The sequence below is a fragment of the Phocoena phocoena genome, chromosome 5 (assembly GCF_963924675.1).
Source record: "Phocoena phocoena chromosome 5, mPhoPho1.1, whole genome shotgun sequence".
NCBI classification, from domain to species: domain Eukaryota; kingdom Metazoa; phylum Chordata; class Mammalia; order Artiodactyla; family Phocoenidae; genus Phocoena; species Phocoena phocoena.
Window position 1 is genome coordinate 25,013,415 of NC_089223.1, and position 14,280 is coordinate 25,027,694.

The following is a 14,280-nucleotide window of genomic DNA, read 5'->3' on the forward strand; positions in this document are numbered from 1 at the left end:
GTGGCCTCTCCCGTTGCGGAGCACAGGCTCCAGACGCGCAGGCTCAGCGGCCATGGCTCACGGGCCCAGCCGCTCCGCGGCATGTGGGATCTTCCCGGACCGGGGCACGAACCCGTGTCCCCCGCATCAGCAGGCGGACTCCCAACCACTGCGCCACCAGGGAAGCCCCGGGATAAGCATTTTTAATACGCACCAAGGTGGTTCTGACCGTCCTTTGAGATGCCCTGGATCAGGTTCCAGACAGTCCTCACGGTTCATTTCACACGAAGGCTTGTGGTGGTGGCTTGTGTGCTTATGTTAGGCCATTCTTTTGTGTATATCTGTGTGCCAGGTGAGTCTATTGAATACATACATGGATCTAAACTTTTGCCTGAATGCCTGCCTTACTAATCACCTTTCTTTTATGGAGATGAATAAAAGGCCAGCATCAGAGGGATTTTTTTTTAACCTTTTGAATGAGCTTCGGAATAGTGTATATTCGATCTGAGGAAATCCTTATGATGGATGTAAGGTTTGTAGACGGAAGAAAATAATCATGACATAGAATTTCTACTCTATTGGGTTTTTTTTTTTTTTGGTATGTTTGTTTTTTGTTTAAAAGAAGATTTTAATGTGTACTGGACTTCACAGCAGAGCAGTAGTTTCATGATTTGGGTTACTCTGAATATTAACTGTGGGCAAGGAAGGAGTCCTTGCTCTTAAGTTTGGGAAGAAACTTTCATGCCTCTGTACAACCCAAACCCCTGATTATGTGTGTTTCAGAATCTAGGGAGAACACTAAGCTTGCAGTTTTACTACTTCAGTATCTTAGTTGCATGTTGAACTGGCAAAATATGTTTTTCTTTCTCTTAGGGAGTCACGAATTGCACTGAACCAAAAAACGTCCAGCCATTTCTTCAGTTACAAGCAAAATGAATATTCCCATGCTGCTCCAACATCCTCATCGGGACTTCCTTAAAGTCCTCTTAAGAACACTTTACCGACGTTACCACTTCATCTTACCCTCAAGTACTCACCTCAGATCAGGAATCCCATGTGCTCAGCCATTCAGTTCTCTCGGACTCTATCATGCAAAGTGGATGCTGCCGTCAAATGGTTTAACAAGAAAATTATGTCTACAAACAACCTTAAAGGAACAGACAGAAGGACTTTCTGATAAAGAACAAAGGCTTGTGGATGAGCTTTATACTGGTTTAATCCAAGGGCAAAGGGCCTGCTTGGCAGAGGCCATAACTCTTATAGAATCAACTCACAACAGGAAAAAAGAGCTAGCCCAGGTGCTTCTTCAGAAAGTGTTAGTCCGCCACAGAGAACAAGAGAAATTAAATAAAGGAAAACCATTAGCATTTCGAGTGGGTCAGTCTTTGTTTTTCTGGGGTTTTTTTGTTTTGTTTTTTGTCCAGTAAATATTTTTCTAAATTCTCTCTTCTTTTAAAATAAGTCTAAATAGCTTTTTTAGGATTTTTTTGTCCTTGCAGAATTTTGGAATGAATTTTGAATGCCTTTTCTTTGTAAATATTAGTCTTGTTACGTGGTGGGAAATGCAATGGCCATTTGAACGAAGGCTCTGTGTTTTAAGAGAATAAGGTGAGATTCCTCTTTTGGCAGGGATCTCACTGTGGCTCCCAGAACAGAAACGTGCTCAGGAAGAACTGTTCACCAGTTTACTCCTTTCTCTCAGTAGAACTTCTGCTTGATAGTCTAAAGTGACTTCCCTGCTGTTGTGGTTATAGCAACCATAATTATCCTTATCACATTTCAGAATTCTACTTCTTAGGTGTTTCGTCAGTCTTTTCTCTAAGCAAGTCTCACTTCGTTCAGATACTTTTTTTATTTAATTCTATTTATTTATTTTTGGCTGCGTTGGGTCTTTGTTGCTGCGCGCGGGCTTTCTCTAGTTGCGGCGAGCGGGGGCCCCTCTTCGTTGGCGGTGCGCGGGCTTCTCATTGCGGTGGCTTCTCTTGTGGAGCACGGGCTCTAGGCAGGTGGGCTCAGTAGTTGTGGCATGCAGGCTCAGTAGTTGTGGCTCGCGGGCCCTAGAGCGCAGGCTTAGTAGTTGTGGCACATGGGCTTAGTTGCTCTGCGGCATGTGGGATCTTCCCGGACCAGGGCACGAACCCGTGTCCCCTGCATTGGCAGGTGGATTCTTAACCACTGCACCACCAGGGAGGTCCCTCAGATACTTGTTTATTAGAGTTTCCGGAAATGGCTTGGCACTAAGCACACACAGCTCAATACCAAAATGCCTTTTAAAGGAGACACCATGTTCATTTGCTGTCTAAAAATATTAGGTGTTCACCTCTTGAACAGCTGACCTGTTTCTGTAATTGAAAATAAGCTTGTTATATTTTCGAAGCTGTGCATTATAGAACAATCTAGACGTGATTGACCAGAAGGAATTAAGCAAGTTTTGGGTGGAGCGAGCGCCTTTCATGATGGCAAACTAGGTGATTCCAACCAACCCTCGCACTATAAACAACTTAAAATGGTGGACAAAGTGCATAAATTGTGTGAGGAATGAGTAAATACACTTAAAAGTGAATTGGCATTACTTATGTCTCAGTTTATTTGCAGTATGGGGCCTAAAACCTCCTAGATTTTAGGGTAATGGGGCCTAATGCTTTAAAGATAATTTCCAAAAGAGCTCACCAACTGCTGTTTGTACTAGTCCACATTTCCCCCGCACCTTATTCTTCTGCCCTCACTGCGGGGACTCTCTTTCTGAGAGTACTGCGCTGGGTGTTAATACTCTTTATGTATTGTGGACAAAATAGCAAATTCCCAAAGAGAAATTCCAGTTATGACAGAGTGTTTACTTATTAGGCTGTAGAGAATCTTTGAAGAGAAAATGTCCAGAAATACCTGGTTAACCAGCAACTCATACGTAACTAGCAACTCATAAATTTGCAGCAGTATTCTGCTTCTTCCATCCGGACCTTATGAGGCCAGATAAACCTGAGTCTTTGTTGCAGTTGTTTTATCACCATGGTAAATAAAAGCAACAAATGTTTATTCAGCACCCATTAAGACAGAGACCTGCCCTGAAGATTGTGGTATGTCGCCAAGCATACCATATGCCATTCATACTTTATGTAGTTACAAGTAAGTGCTTATATTTTATAGATTTTATTGAACATATATATCTTTTGATGCCATGTGCTATTCTAAACATATTGCAAAATCAACTCATCTGATCCTCACAATACCCTGAAGAAATAGGTGCTCTTATGTCCATTTTATGGCAGAATATACTCAGGTACAGAATGAGTACGTGACTTGCCCAAGATGACACAGCTCATAAGAGGTAGAGCTAGAAATAGAACTGGCCGGCTGGCTCCAGAGTTTGTGTTCTTGCCTGCCATGCTCTGCTAACTCTCCAAGTAGGGGAATCTCCTGCCTTTCTTAAGATTTAAAAAAAAAAAGTTTTTTTTTTCAGGATTCAGTTTATATTATTTTCTTTGAGTTATGAGTGAGATGAAAAAATTGTATTTCATAAGTAGAAAATTATTTTCTCAATCACTGGGAATTTCTGGAGTAATGAGTTGTTCTTCCGGTGGGAACATAGCATGGACAGAATCGGGGTGGGTGGAACAATCACTGATCATGATGAGAGGTGGGCAGATGTTGGAGAAATTCACCACATTAACAACATAGGCAATGAAGTCTGCCCCAAAAGCTCTACGTTATACTAAAAAGGCAGGTCACCTTTTGTAATTTTTAAAAGTGAATCTGGTGAACATATGGAACTTTGACTTCTCTCCCTCCTGTATCCCTATTATTCAGGGACTAGATAAATAGGTAGATTTTCGTTTACCGCTTTAGGAGGTGTTAAACTACGTTAACGGTGGTTTTCATAAATTAGGAGAAGTAGAAGGTAGTCTGGTGTTTTAATAGAACTCGTCATGGTGCTGATTTCATTTATTTCATTAAATTACAAAGTCTGTCTCCACTGTAGGATTGTCTGGGCCTCCTGGTGCTGGGAAGTCAACCTTTATAGAATATTTTGGAAAAATGCTTACTGAGAGAGGGCACAAATTATCTGTGCTGGCTGTGGACCCTTCTTCTTGTACTAGCGGTGGTGAGTATTGCTGCTGCTTCGTAAATTGCAGAGGAGGGGCCTGTGGAGTGGAGCCAGCTCTCTGTTGCAGTTTAGGGGGGATCTGCACAGACGGGTGTCTTCTAACCTCTGGCTGAGTTTGGTCTCAGTGAAGGAAGGGAGGTGGTGGGTGTGAGGTGGAGGCTGAGGGAGGTGTTTGGGGCATCGGGTTCTCCAGGGGAGGTTAGCTTACAGGTAACCTAGGAGTAGCCTGGGTACGTAGAGAACTAGGAGAACAGGTGCCAGAAGTTGCATATGATCAAAAGTCAGTTTCACCCCTTTGTCTATCATACCTGAGGCTCAGCCCCTTTTCCTTCTATTGTTTTTCCCGGCTCCATCAGCCCCCACGCAGTTCAGAAAATGGCTTCTTACTCAGTAATTTCCCCATATTGTAACGTCTCTTCTCAAGCTTAAACAAAATCTTCATGCTCTATTTAACTTGTCACCTGTTTATATTACATGTTCAGTTAAACAGAAAGCTCTTAGAGGGACCGTGTGATATACTCTGTTCCTGGCAGCACTTAGCCTAGGACGTTGCACACAGTGCTCGGCAATTACTGATTTGAGGTCATGCAGTCACTCAAAGTTTAACTCGCAGCTCATCAGAGATAAAATGAATAAACTAAGTTCCCCAAAGGATCATTTAAGGGAAACATAAATCATACTATATAAATACTCAGGAAAGCCTTTTCTTCCCTTACCCCTCTTGATGATTGAAGCATCTCACATGACAGTTATTCATTTAACAAGTATTTCAGCACCTATCGTAGGCGAGGCCGTGTACAAAAAAGGTACTGCGTTGTTTAATGTTGAATAAGATGCAGTTCTCTTGGCCTTCTGGAGCTTTATATCTCACGAGGGAAACAGACAGGTGCATGCAGGCCATTACAATGTAATGTGTGTTGCGAAGGGGGAAATACAGGGTGTTTTGTGGAAGGGTTTGGTTTATATCATGTGGGTTTAATGCTAAAAAATAAATACAATATCATATTTCAGGGGCTTTAGGTCAATAGAGAGGTGGACAACAATTCCTGTTACCATCCATTGAGAAATTTAGCTGAGAACATTCACAGTTTTTGATTCACTATGATGAAAGGGTTAACCGTAAAGTAAAATTTATACTCGCAAATTTCAAGATTAAATCCATGTCAGTGTATTGTCCTTTTTTATAGTCTAAGAACTTTGTGAAAGGTAAGCACTTGAACAAAGAACTTATTTATAGTGGCCTTCATTTTCACACAGGTGCAGAGACTTTCCTCCCACCTTCATAATACTCTAGAATACTTGCAATAGCGAAAGAAAATAATAGTTTGAGATAAGAGTAGCGGAAATGGTGACATAAGATAACCTGATGGAAGTTACACAGCTATGTGGTTCCTAACCTTTCTCAAACCAAAAATGAAGGTCCTTTTCTCAGGTAAAAATACAAAGACTCTGAAAGAAAAAACTGTGCAAGGATAAACAGGACACTCTTACCTTTTCATTTTAACAGTAGATACATTTGAAAATAGCATTCCACTGAAGTTTGAGAAGCCTGTAGTCAATCCTTGTTGTGCTTTGGACTCACGGGCCCCCTGCAGTGGGAGCTTGGAGACCTCCCTAAGGCTCTGCAGTCACCAGTTTTAGATTCACTGGCAAAGACAATTATATGGGAGAGTAATTTCATAAATGTTTTAGTTCGGTGTGTTAGGATCTATAGGGTAATAATTTAAAGTGTAGCTTTGGCAGACTGTTGACTTACACAGAGATGATTTCACCCAGAAAATTACTTTAGAACAAAGTTTTATGTACAGGAAATAAGGTAGTCGAGCTCTGTGGTAGGTGTATGCTGGGGCATTAGAACCTATGAGAAATCAAAACTGGAATCATCAGGGAAACGATCATATCTTTAAGGGACTCCTCAGATTTTAGCAGCAGCTTTGGAAAGGTTAGCTCTTGAGCAGAAATTAAAATTCAGGTTAGAACAGCACTACACCTTCAGATGTTACTACGTGGCTAAAGGAGAGAAGGTAAAGGTAATTTCACTAATTCCGGGGCTTTCAGTCTTCTAGAATTTGCAGGTACTGGTGTTTGCCAGAATACTGCAGTACACACGGAAACAGCAACGGTTCTATTCCACAGGCATTACATTAATTGCCTACTGTGAACAAGCATTCCGTGTACAAAATATGTGAGACATGGTCCTATAGACAAGCAACTCAGTTAAAGCAGAGTTTCTCAACCTTGGCACTAATGACATTCTTTGTTGTGGGCAGCTGTCCTGCACATGGAAGGATGCTAGCAGTATCCTTGATCTCTACCTACCAGATGCCAGGAACACCCTTCCCTCCAGTTGTGACGAGTACAAATATCTCTACACATTGCTAAGTATCCTCTGGGGGAAAAAAAATCACTCCCAGCTGAGAACCATAAACACAGCAACATTAAGAGGACAGTAAAGAAACCACCCCAACTGGAATGGAAGATTGATTTGGGGATTAGTGAAGCTGAAATTGGACAGGTAAGGTAGGCTACATTCTGAGGGCCTCCAATGCAAGACTGAAGAATCTAGATTTGAACCCCTAGTCCGTGGGAGCCATTATAGGTGTTGAGGGGCTTAAAACATTAAATAGATTAATTTGGCATCATTACATACATGGTGTTGGAAAAAAGCTTAATAATATGAAATACAATTTGAGGTTTGGGGAGAAATGTCCTGAAGCACTTCCCCTAGGAATTGGCTGATTGATAATTGGCCCTTATAGGTGTTCCATGATTGTAAAATGTAACTGTGTGTTTTAGGGTCACTCTTAGGTGATAAAACCCGAATGACTGAGTTATCAAGAGATATGAATGCATACATCAGGCCGTCTCCTACCAGAGGTACTTTAGGAGGTGTGACAAGGACTACAAACGAAGCTATTCTGTTGTGCGAAGGAGGTGGCTATGACATAATTCTTATTGAAACCGTGGGTGAGTGTGATCTTCTGTAACAATAAAATACTATTAAAACGAATGCTGTATAAAGATGAATGGCGGCTAATTTCATATTGTTCGTTCAGCAGATACTTACTAAAGAGGTAATTAAATATAAGCTATCTCAGACTCTGTAGGAGATACGAGTATATAGACTATAATCCTTACCCTTAAAGAAAAGAAAGGTGAGCCCTGTGTCTGGGTAACTGTTATACAAGGTGGTATGTTTTCAGTGCTGTAGGAACCGTCAGCGTTAGGATGACCTATGGAAACACTAACGTAACACCCATTTTATTTAAGCAGAGTCATATGTCTGCAGTATTCACTGAGAAGTTGGGCACCTCATGTTTTATCTCACCTTTATATCCCTAGCACGTGGTTACACACAATGAAAATACTGAAAAGGAAACCCCAAGAACTTCACATTCCCGTGGAGAGACAATTTGTTATATTACTGTGTGATCAGTGTTTGTGACACAACCTGATTCAGATTTGGGGGATCAGGGAAGACTTCAGGGAGGAGGTGACAGTTGAACTCAGTTTTTTTTTTTTTTTTTTTTGGGCTGCATTGGGTCTTTGTTGCTGCGCACGGGCTTTCTCTAGTGTGTGGCGAGCGGGGGCTACTCTTCGTTGCGGTGAGCAGGCTTCTCATTTCAGTGGCTTCTCTTGTTGCGGAGCATGGGCTCTAGGTGCGCAGGCTTCAGTAGTTGTGGCGTACGGGCTTATTTGCTCCACGGCATGTGGGATGTTCCCGGACCAGGGCTCGAACCTCTGTCCCCTGCATTGGCAGTCGGATTCTTAACCACTGCGCCACCAGGGAAGCCCCTGAACTCAGTTTTGAAGGGAGGGTTGGAGTTAAGTAAAGTATGGGCTAAGGGGCCTTGACCGAAACACACAGGAGTGAGCGAATGTGGCCCAGTCAGGGCACTGCATTTTGCGCAGGATCCTTAGAGCATGGAGCACGAAGGCAGGGAGTGAAGACATGGGCTAGAGTCCAGGAGTCCATCGTCTAAGGGCAGAGGGAGGAAAAGTTGCCTGAGTAGTGGTAGGAGAATCAATGGGGAAGAGGACCATAAAATCACACATATTAACGGAAAGTTGTGTTTGGCTGCATGTTTCAGAGACTCAGATTATCTCTGACTCAAACAAGGAAGAGGGTGGGTTTTGTTTGTTTGTGTATTTGTGTTTTTTGTAAATAAAAGAAGCCTGGAGGCAGGCAGGCCCAGAGGGCGTGGTGGTTCTAGAGCGCCCCTGGGGGCTCTCCCTGCTCTCCATTCTTAGCACTTAGTTTCCAGCCTCAAGGTTGCCCATGGATAAAAGACAGCTGATGAAGCTCTAACTCACCTCCCTGTTCCAGGTAGAAGGAAGGAAGAAGGGGGAATAAGGAAGGGGAAGGGGTCGGAAGCGGTATACCTCCTGGCTGGCTTTGCCGTCTTGAAAGAACTCTCCTGGAAACGCCATCTAGTGACTTTTGCTTTCACACATTAACATCTCTGGCTGACTGGTGATGTGGGGGGTCTCTGGGGGGTCTGGTGATGTGGTCTTTCACCTGGGACACTGACGCCCCTGCTGAACCTGGGGGAAGGTAATAGGGAAGGATGAACATTGCACGGGCAACCAGAAGTCTCTGCCCCACCAAGGAAGGAGAGAGTTGGAGAGGAGGTTTAGTGGAGTGGGGCATGTGGAAGTCAGATTTAAGTGGATTGCGGTTAATGTGAAGTAGTCGCGTGAGGACTAAGTTGGGCATAAGTTGCCTTTTCCCAGACATTTAGCTATCAAGAGGAAGTGAGAAATGCGGTGATGAGGGCAGGAGGTTGGGAGTTTTTGTCTTCTTATTTTCTGGTTGTGTTTGGTTTTCAGATGAGAAAGACTTGAGCCCAACTCATGGGATGTTTGAGGGACGGGAGCCTGTAGACAAGGGGAGGTTGGAGATAAAGCAGAGCCAGAGCCCAGGGGAGGTGGGAAGGAAGGAGAGGCCAGTCTTCAGTCGATGCTTCTGACACTGGGCCCGGCGGCGAGGAGGCAGCAGAGCGGAGTGTGTGTTGTTTCTGCTTCTCTGTGGGGTTGTGGGGGGAGGCTGAGGACGTCCTTGCCTCTGTTTGGCCGTGAAGCAGGTGTCGCGGTCATCAATCATTGTCATGTGGGGAGATTATGGGACAGTGAACGTCTGTAGTAGCCACTGTGGGAAACAGGAAGGAAGCTGCCCGAAGGCGTTCAGGGGCATCGCTTTTCCTGTACCGAGAGGAAGATGTAGCCGATGTTGGAGCCCATGACCCTCCGGTGGCGCCTGTCCACACAGCTGAGGGATTTCTCCAGGACACTTAATGGAGGAGAGACACGGGCAGTAGGACTGATCCACGGGTGGGCTTTGCAGGGTGATAGAGGGATAAGAAGGCAAGGCAGCTGCCAGACATGGTCTAAGGTTAGAATCAGGCGCTCAAGCTGCTCACCCACGAAAGGGGAGCCGAGAAAGAGCAGCGAGAGCGAGGGGAGAGCGCAGGTCTTCCCGTTCTCCACTCGGTCAGAGACCGCGCTGGTGGGGGCGGGGGCTGCACAGAGGTGGGGAGGACCCCAGCGTTGCTCTTCAGGCGAGGCAGCGGCGTTTAATACATTGTTCAGAGGTGGTGGTTAGAGCGGGGTCAGGTCGAGTGCGTGATGGCGAGTACGAGCAGATGAACTGGAGCGGAGGTGGTGGTCAGGGGAGTCGAGGAGGTCAAATTCCCGTGAATGTTTCAGTATACACGCGTGATTTAAAATTCCAGGTGTGGGGCAGTCGGAGTTTGCTGTTGCCGACATGGTTGACATGTTTGTTTTACTACTGCCACCAGCAGGAGGAGATGAATTGCAGGTAATTATTTTGACTTTTTCACCCCCCGAAACACAAAGTGTACATCTCTGAAAGGACAAATTCCCCACGTTGTGGGTTTTTCATAAATTAAGTTGATATTAGCGTAGGGAAAGAAACATCATTCACGTTGGCTAAAATACTCGAGTCAAAGGCAAACTCTCTATTTTTTTTCCCAACTTATAGTAGTAGAACTTATGACCTTGAGCTAATGACACAACTTAGTCTTTCCACCGGTAACATGGGGGATAGCTCCAGCCAAGAGACCACTGTTACATGGGTGTTTGTGCTACAGTTGGTTGAAAGGTTCTCATGAGATATTCCTTTGCTTTTAACTGGGATCCCACTGTCGTAGTTTATATACTGTAGAAAGGGTTCTTCCTTTCCTCCTGCAGTGCAGTCTGGCATTAACTCCCTGGACTTAGCCCAGCCTGCACAGGCTGAGGGCATCCTCCTCCCAAGACTGCTTTCACTCCGGATGCAAGCGGCAGGCCCAGGGGTTCCCAAGTCACCCATGCCTTTGTGGGAACCCGCAGACGTGCGGGTTCCCACTTACCCCTCAGGTGCGACAGTTCACTAGGATGACTCACGGAATTCAGGAAAGCACTGCGGTACCAGCTCGAGTGTTATTATGAAGGATGAAAATCAGGACCAGCCAAATGAAGAGGTCTGGAAGGGTCCCAAACTCGAAACTTCTGTGTCCTCAGGACACATTTCCCTCCCGGCACATGCATGTGTATTCACCAGACAAGGAGTTCTCCTGAGCTTCAGTGTCTGCAGCTTTTGTTGGGGTTTTATTATGTAGGCATGATTGACCAAATCACTATCCACGTGATTGAAGTCAGTCTCCAGCCCCCGCCCTCCCCAGAGGAGGTCAGGCTGCTAGTGCATGGCTCAGAGACCCAACCCTCTAATCACGTGGTTGGTTCTACTGGTGTGCTCAGCCCCCATTATGAGTGATCTTGCATAAACCCAGGTATGGTCCCAGGCATGGTCCCAGGCACCCATGGCGAACAACAAAGTCACTCCTATCACTCAGGAAACTCCAAGGATTTAGCAGTTTCCTCCCAGGAACCTTGGGACAAAGACCAGATAAATGCTTTTTTTTTTTTTTTTTTAATATTTATTTATTTATTTATTCATTTTTGGCTGCGTTGGGTCTTCGTTGCCACACACGGGCTTTCTCTAGTCGTGACGAGCGGGGGCTACTCTTCATGGTGGTGCGCGGGCTTCTCATTGCGGTGGCTTCTCTTGTTGCTGAGCACAGGCTCTAGGCTTCGGTAGTTGTGGCACACAGGCTCTAGAGCGCAGGCTCAGTAGTTGTGGTGCACGGGCTTAGTGGCTCCGCGGCATGAGGGGCCTTCCCAGACCAGGGCTTGAACCCGTGTCGCCTGCATTGGCAGGCAGATTCTCAACCACCGTGCCACCAGGGAAGCCCCCAAATTCTATATTACACAACACCTCCCCTTCAGTTGAAAAATTCTGAAACACTAGTGACATCAGACTCTGGATGCTGCAGTTTAGAAACATTAACTATTAGAATTTAACCACTGAAAGTTACGTTTTAAAATATTTGAAGAGAAATTTTAATCTTAGATAGCAGAATCTTCATTTTCCAAATAAGGTTTGGCCTTAGGATTTTTCTAGTGTTTTCACGCAACATAATTTAAATCAAGAGATTGAGGCGTTTTTAGCCATCAGGTTATTTTTTTCCTCAAATGCAAATCAAAAAAAAATGCTACATACATTTAAGGAAAACTTCAAAGACTCTTTCTGGAAATGAACATGTTAGTGACATAGGTGTTTTCTTTTTTAAGCACCTGAATGATGGATGGTTTTGCATCCTGCAGGGTTAGCTCCCGAGAAGTGGGATCTGTCATGAGGCAGTGTGAACTGTCTCCTGCCATTCAATCATATTGTGTCTGGATGATATATTTACTCTAATTCTGAATGTATTTCAGCGTGTTAGTCTCCAAATTTGAAAGAGATATTACAGATGACTTCCGTAATCCCAAGAGTCAGTGCTTTTGAGTGATTTCTGTCAATAATTGTGATTCCTAGGACCCAGGGCTTGGGAGGGTGCAGAGAAAAAGTTAGAGCGTATGACTTTCAAAACCTTAGCAGTAACTGGTGTCCCATTTTTGATGGCATGAAATGTTTCAGATGAATCACTTTCTCTTCTTTTTCTCACCAGGGTATTAAAAGAGGTATAATTGAGATGGCAGATCTGGTGGCTATAACCAAATCTGATGGAGACTTGGTCGTGCCAGCTCGAAGGATACAAGCAGAGTATGTGAGCGCGCTGAAGTTACTCCGCAGGCGTTCAGGAGTCTGGAGACCAAAGGTCAGCCTGCATTCTGTTCTACAGTTTTCACCCTGAGTGGACTTTGCCCGTTAGAAGAGAGGATGTGAGTCCCAAGCTAGACATAGAATCAATCCTTGCTTGTAGGTGAGATTATAATTTTTTAAATTATGGCAAAGCCACAGAGTGTGTAGTTATGATTTTAAGTATAATCCTTCAACCACTAGCTGCCAAAAACTAGATGTGAGGCGATAAATTTGATTGTTTAATGCTTGGCTCGAGCCATTCGAATGTGATGACAAATCCATCCTGCAAGGAACCATCCTGAAGATGATGGCACAATTAATGACTTGACTATCTAGGTTAGGGTTTGAGTAGGAGAGAACAGGCTTTTGATGTGGTAACTTTCCTTCCCATTATGGCTGTCGGGTGATGTTTTCGATAAGGAAAAAAAAAACAAACCCGTAGTAAGTGATGCAGTAATACTGATGCGGACATTTTATCTGTAGCAGGGCCCTGTGTTATTAAAGAGTAACCTATAATCACTATAACGAGAACAACGATGACACTTCTTGCTGTCGGCTCCCGGCACGTTGTCTGTGCTGCGTCTGGAGCTGTCTAGTCCATGCAGATACCCATGCTCATAGCACCTGCTGAACCAGGCAATTTGACGGAGGGAACGGGGCTATTCTCTCAGCTCGGTTTCATTTTCTGGCTCTCAGGCCTCAGGGAAACCTACGTAGCATTGCCCTTCTCATCCTAGTGACCATTTCCCAGTTCATCCCTGTGGTCTCTGAAGACCATTCGAGCAATCCCCAGTCAAAACAGACCTCTGAGCTAAAAGATACGACCTTGGATCAGTGTCTTATTTCTGCTTCGCACTTAGTAACCTTAGTAAGTTACCTTAGTATATTTCTCAGCGTTGTCTACTTTGACACGATGATAAAATGTCTCATTTTTGTCGCCTACCTATTGCCATAGACTGTAAGACTTAATTGGCAAATGCCAGAGTCCCCATGACAATGTTTCCTATCGTTTTAAGTAAAATAGTTCTGGTTCTTCCCTTTTCAACAGGTAATTCGTATTTCTGCCAGAAGCGGAGAGGGGATCACTGAAATGTGGGACACAATGAAAGAATTCCAGGATGTGATGCTTGCCAGTGGGGAGCTGACTGCCAAGAGACAGAAGCAGCAGAAAGTTTGGATGTGGAACCTCATTCAGGAAAATGTGGTAGAACATTTCAGGACCCACCCCACAGTCCGGGAACAGATTCCTCTTCTGGAAAAAAGGGTTCTCAGTGGGGCCCTGTCCCCAGGACTAGCAGCAGACCTGTTGTTGAAAGCTTTTAAAAGCAGAGACCAATGAAATACATCCTATCCAATAACTTTATATATCTTTTCATACATATAAAGTTATTGGATAGGATGCACTTCATTTTAATAAAGTATTTTAATTTTAAAAGTCACTTGCATGCTTATATTTTCAGTAATTCTCTGGTGGTGCCCTCGGCCTCCTTATCTGTGAACTGCGCCTGGAAAGTGGAAGAGCGTTAGATACGGATGGCAAAGGTCAGGCAGTCAGTAGCATTTGTAAGGTAACTGCTGTACGTTACTCAGCTCCATTTCTTTCTGTTCTTATACACGGTGGCCTGTAGGATGGTGTCTTCTCATCAGTCACGAGCAGAGAAAGCTGAGGAGGACAGAAAAAGATCATGTACCTTAAAACGCTTTCTTTGATCCTCTATTCTCTGAGTTTCCAGAGAAAATGTAAGCAAGAGTGACCACATTTTTGAAGTCTTACTCGAGGCTAGAGTAATACACAGTGGGTTTCTAAGAGCTGAAAATCGTGATCGACATTTAGTATGCCAGACTACCTAGGAATTTCTGAAATGGCCATGTACACGAGTAACAAAACAGTTGGAATGTGTAGGGATGTGAACACAGTTTTACAGCCTGTCGTCTCGACTTGCGGACTCCCCACGGTAGGTAGGAGAGCCCAAAGGGAACTGGGGAAATCAGCCACAAATAAGGTGGGTTGTAATCAAAGGTTTTTGCTTCTCTTCCTTCTTGGCCATTTGACTTC

At 44.3% G+C, this 14,280-nt stretch overlaps 1 protein-coding gene across 1 annotated transcript; it reads left to right on the forward strand.

Moving 5' to 3' along the window:
• The first annotated feature begins 911 nt into the window (after nt 1-911).
• MMAA (metabolism of cobalamin associated A) lies at nt 912-13,563 on the forward strand. Its single transcript, XM_065878190.1, has 6 exons — nt 912-1,356; nt 3,956-4,078; nt 6,878-7,048; nt 9,814-9,899; nt 12,091-12,240; nt 13,273-13,563. The coding sequence occupies exons 1-6, from the start codon at nt 912-914 to the stop codon at nt 13,561-13,563; spliced, it is 1,266 nt and encodes a 421-aa protein (XP_065734262.1).
• The last annotated feature ends 717 nt before the right edge of the window (nt 13,564-14,280 follow it).